Source organism: Hibiscus syriacus, unplaced genomic scaffold (genome assembly GCF_006381635.1).
Source record: "Hibiscus syriacus cultivar Baekdansim isolate YM2019G1 unplaced genomic scaffold, ASM638163v2 tig00001120_pilon, whole genome shotgun sequence".
In the NCBI taxonomy this organism is placed as follows: domain Eukaryota; kingdom Viridiplantae; phylum Streptophyta; class Magnoliopsida; order Malvales; family Malvaceae; genus Hibiscus; species Hibiscus syriacus.
In genome coordinates, this window is record NW_024061845.1 from 1,336,020 (window position 1) to 1,341,234 (window position 5,215).

Sequence of the window (5,215 nt, forward strand, 5' to 3'; positions counted from 1 at the left end):
GTACCAACATATCCAAAAATATGTTATAAACTTCAATGGACTTAGTATATAGCTTAAATTCATGTAAAAGATCCGAAAGTACGAGAAAAATAAGCCGAAAGAACTGTCAGTTGGCCATTTCGTTCATCCGTTCATGCCAGGGGAAAAAGAAAAGTATTTTAAAAATGGGTCAATTAGAACTTTGTCCCTAAATTACTTTAAATTTATAAAATGATCCCTAATTAGTATTTTATCTAAAGTTCAGGATTTAAAGTAAAAATTAAACCCTTTTACTAACGTTCCACGTCATCAAATTAACAGAAATTAACGTTTTAGCGGCCAAATTTTAATTAAAATAAAACGAAAGTGACTATGTATTATGGTTTTTTAAATCCAGTGATCATAAGTTTATAAAACTCAAACAGAAGTGATCACATATGTAGTTTACCCTTCTTTTAATAATATCCTATTCAAGATTAATTTAATTTATTATTTACTATATTTATTTTGTAAAATTTTAAATTTTGAATTTGATTTGATTTTCAAATATAATATGAACTAATTTTATAAATAATAATAGAATCATTATTATTCATTAAATCAAAAATTTCTTGTGATTTTAATAATTTTATAATTTTATTCATTGTTTTTTTAAATATTTTCATTTTCTTCTCTAATATAATATAATATAATATAATATAATATAATATAATATAATATAATATAATATAATATAATATAATATAATATAATATAATATAATATAATATAATATAATATAATATAATATAATATAATATGTTTGAGGATGATGCTGACATGCTCGATGAGCACGAATGAACACCGTTAATGATAAGTAATATTAAATTAATTTATAAAACATTAAATTATAAAGTATTAAACATATAATTATAAATTAATTAAAAATCTAAATATAATTTAATTAAAATACAATATTTATAAAACATAAGCTTTTATAATCTTATTTTAATTATAATTATATAAAATATTAATTTAGGGAATTTATAAACTCTAATTTATTTTCATAGCTTTTAAGCTCCCGCCGTCACTGTCACCATCGCTACTGTTATAATTACTGTCACCACCGTTGCCGTTATCATTACCGTCATAACCGTCGTCGTCGTCACTAGAATCATCTTTCACCACGAAAAACGATAAAGACTAAATTGACAGCGAAAGATGATACCAATGGGGTGGCGACGACTTCAAAGCCATGAAAATAAATTAAGGTTTATAAATTTCTCAGATTAATATTTGATCTAATTATAATTAAAATAAGATTATAAAATTTAATGTTTTATATATATTGTATTTTAATTAAATTACATTTAGATTTTTAACTAATTTATAATTATACATTTAATACTTTATAATTTAACATTTATAAATTAATTTAATGGTGCTAATTGTTCACTGTGTTCATCCATGCTCGACGAGCGTTGTAGAACTTTTCTATGTTTAAATACTGTCAATTATTTTACATTAAACATATCTATAAATTAAGACAACAGCCAATTATATTGGATATCAACATCGACTCCAAAGTTGAAAAGATATTATATAAAGTCTTGGATTCTTTTGGAAAAGAATGTGATTAAATTTAAAAGGCTATTAATTTGCGTGGTTTTAATAACAAATGATTCCTGTTGATGATAAAAGTGAAGAAAAATCATCCCAATTTACCCATATCCTCTCAAAGAAAAAGACATCCGCCCTCAACTATCTTGGTCCCATTTTATCTTCGTATTATATACGTATGATATAATATTTTAAAGAAAAAATAAAATATATATTTGAGGTAATCATATCATAATAAACCAATATATGCTAAAAAATGTGCATCATCATTCATCAATATATTAGTAATAATTTTCTACAAGAACAATGATTCTATACAAGATTTCAATGTTGCATCCCTAAAGCAAATTAAATGCATATAAATATATATATATATCATCATTTCCCATCAGTTTTATTTTCTTCTACACCAAGTCCCACTTCTCCCTAATAAACAACAAACTATATATAATTTACCTATTATCTATGGCCTCAAGAGTTGAAACTTTGGCTCATCTATCTTCCCGTAATAATCAGATTTATCAAATATTGGTGACTGAATCAACAAGTGTAACAGGAAACCGGTGAAAGTTTCCAAGCTAGTTGAAAATTTAGAGCTCCTTAAATATTTTCTCTAAAGGGCATGCAAATGATAAAATCCACAGAATATCCAACACCTGGAATTCAATCAAGAGTGTACCAGTTCAGGCCCGAAAGTTGATACGATGGCCTAAAGATCCCATCTTCGATTGACCCCATCATTGTTTGTTGTTGTTGCGATGAAGGGGTTTGAGGAAGATGGTTAAGCAGGGATGCAATTAACCCATTTGTGTCTGGTTTCTCCAGGCTTCCATCATTGCTATTATCCCCATGGAATCTCTTGCCTGTTGAAGGACTGGCTGTTTCGTCATCGGTCCAGTAAACAGATGGTATACTTCTTTTAAGAGGGTTAAACATGGATAGATCTGGCTTTGAGCTCGAACAATTCATCCCATCACTCCCCAGCATTCCATCGAACCTGTTATGTTCATGATTTGCAAGCAATGTCCCGAAACTTGTGGCGTTCGTTTGGAATTGGAGACTGCCGATTGATATTGAAGTTGACACTGGCCCAACCATGTTATCCATGTAGTCATCTTTATGATGATCCAAAGATCTATTTGTGTTTTTCTTCTTGTAGATTCTACATAGCACCCAACCATCGAGCTATCAAAAGAAGAAAATCAAGTTTCAAACAATCAAATCCAGATCAATATGTATCATAAACTTAAATTTAAAACTGATAAAAAATGATTACCCTTAGTGAGTTTTTCTTGTAGCCCAAGTCACATCCAGGGGGTTTGTTGTTAGTCTTATCAGGAAGCCTATATTCATGCATGATCCAATCCGTTTTGATACCTTTAGGAGGCTTCCCTCCATAGAAAACCAGCGCTTTCTTTACACCAACCTTTTGAGTCCCTCCCGAGTTTAACACCGGCTTATCGGTTCCAGTAGCCTTCCAATAACCCGAAGTTGCCGCCCTGTTAGGCCTCGCTCCGTTTGGATACTTTCTGTCTCTTGGACTAAAGAAGTACCATTCTTGCTCACCAAACGAAGCCTTAGCTGCAAACCGGAAACAAATTAAAATATCATACAATTTAAGTCCATGTCATCGTAATTATAGTATGTAAAAGAAGGTTTTACCTGGTAATTCCCATGGATCAAACTTATATAAATCAACCTCCGCGATGATTGCAACTGGTAGAGGAGCAGAGCTAGCCTTCTTCTTGAGATAGTGGACGACTAGTTCTTCATCGGTGGGGTGGAACCTGAAGCCCGGTGGGAGGTTCGGCTGCTGCGAGACGGTCGTTGAGTCGGTGCTTTCCATTGCTGAAACTTTTAACGATTAATTCACTGAGGAAATTGAGAATTCTTTTGCTGAAAGTTTACTAGTGAACTCGTCATAGAGCTCAAGAAATGGTTGCATAGAGCTGGCAATGGCATCCCCATTCTTTTAAAATGGCCATAGTTAGTGTTTTAACACACCATAACCGGCATCGTTTTGCTATTTAATTCATCCAATCTCGAGTCGATACGCGAGGAGGTACAAAAGGGTATTCAAGTCATTTCATTGTTTGCTAATACTAGGAATTCGGTTAGCTGATTTCATGCGCAGCTGGTTGACAGAAGACATGCAGTGGTTGCCGAAGTTGATATATGTGAAAAGAAACCCTCGATATTGATTTATATATTGATATTAAATTACACCTAGACACAACTTAAATCCTTAAAAATTAATATAAAAATAAAGCTTTTAATAAATGACATCATATAACTCGAACTATATATATTTCATAATTTATACATAAATTATTGTCCCGCCCTCATACATCATAATTAAATTAATCTTATAATTCAAACTTTTGATACAAATTAGTTTAGATGTATATCTATCGAGTCAAATGGTCTTAACACTCTAAAATTTTAAAAATATAATATTTTATCTCTTTACAAAAACTAATTTTTAAATATTTTAATTAAATATCTTCTTAAATTTTCAAACGATTCTATCGAGTCTTAAATATTTTTATTTTTTTCAATTAAACTTTTAGGTTTGAAAAATACAATAAATACATCAAAATTTTTAAAAAAATTGATTTAAATAAATCTCTCCAAACTGTATTTTGGAGATCGTCATTAGATTAATCTATAAACACTAATAATCTGCTGACCTAACAATGAAAGTCTACGGTTGATTAAATATTAACATTCCGTCTATAAAATATCGAAATTATGTATGTCCGAAAAGGGAATGATCATGGTGACATGAACTGAGGGTCCAGCCGGTGGTGGATCGACACGCATTATTCCCAAGCAAGATACGAATCGACACGTGGGGCATGTAGCGGGGTCCACACAAATGCAACAAAAGGGGATAACATGGAGAGGAGATAAGTGTGGGGGATGGGCAACAAAAGATGACATGCATTTGTATGCAAAATCCCACCACCAAAAGGCAAAAAAAAAAAAAAAAAACAGAAGCCAATTTTTGGTGACTAATCGCTGGCCAGCACCACATCAATTCAAAAACATTAATAAGTAAAACAAAATCAAATCGGTCGGAACCAGACGGGGGCCTTGCTTGTTATTTGTTTAAATTTTGATCATGTTTTGTCCCACGTGTCTTTGATTGAGACTCAAGAACTTAAAAATACCAGAAATCTCATGTTTATCTTTTGAAATTCAACCGTAAAGATATTTCTTTATTTTTATCTTTTAATGTTTTTGTCTAATTACCATATCAATATTTCGTTTTATGATTCTCCTCATTAAAGTGATTCAATATTCTTTTTGTTATTTAACTGCGGATCAAAATGACGTAGTTTTAGTTTTTATTCTTTATTATTGAAAATTTTATAAATTTAAAATTTAAAATCTGAATTAATAAATTAAATTGATTCGAATAATTTAACTTGAACAACTCAAAGTTAATAAAGAATACTTTTTGAGTCGAACTGAATTTTATTCACATCTAATCTATACCATGATTATTGTTTTTACTTTTTAAAACTCGTGATTTAATAGAATCGAACTCGGTTTATTTTAAAATTATTATAATTATTAATATTTATATTTAGAACTTCTAGAAAATTATTATATAATCTAATCAGGCTAAACA

At 30.1% G+C, this 5,215-nt stretch overlaps 1 protein-coding gene across 1 annotated transcript; it reads right to left on the bottom strand.

Annotated features, from left to right (window-relative positions):
• Nucleotides 1-1,825: 1,825 nt before the first annotated feature.
• On the bottom strand, nt 1,826-3,734 carry LOC120120858 (NAC transcription factor 56-like). Its single transcript, XM_039140388.1, has 3 exons — nt 3,241-3,734; nt 2,855-3,159; nt 1,826-2,763 (listed from the first exon to the last, which is right to left on the bottom strand). The coding sequence occupies exons 1-3, from the start codon at nt 3,422-3,424 to the stop codon at nt 2,242-2,244; spliced, it is 1,011 nt and encodes a 336-aa protein (XP_038996319.1). The 5' UTR covers nt 3,425-3,734; the 3' UTR covers nt 1,826-2,241.
• Between the last annotated feature and the right edge of the window lie 1,481 nt (nt 3,735-5,215).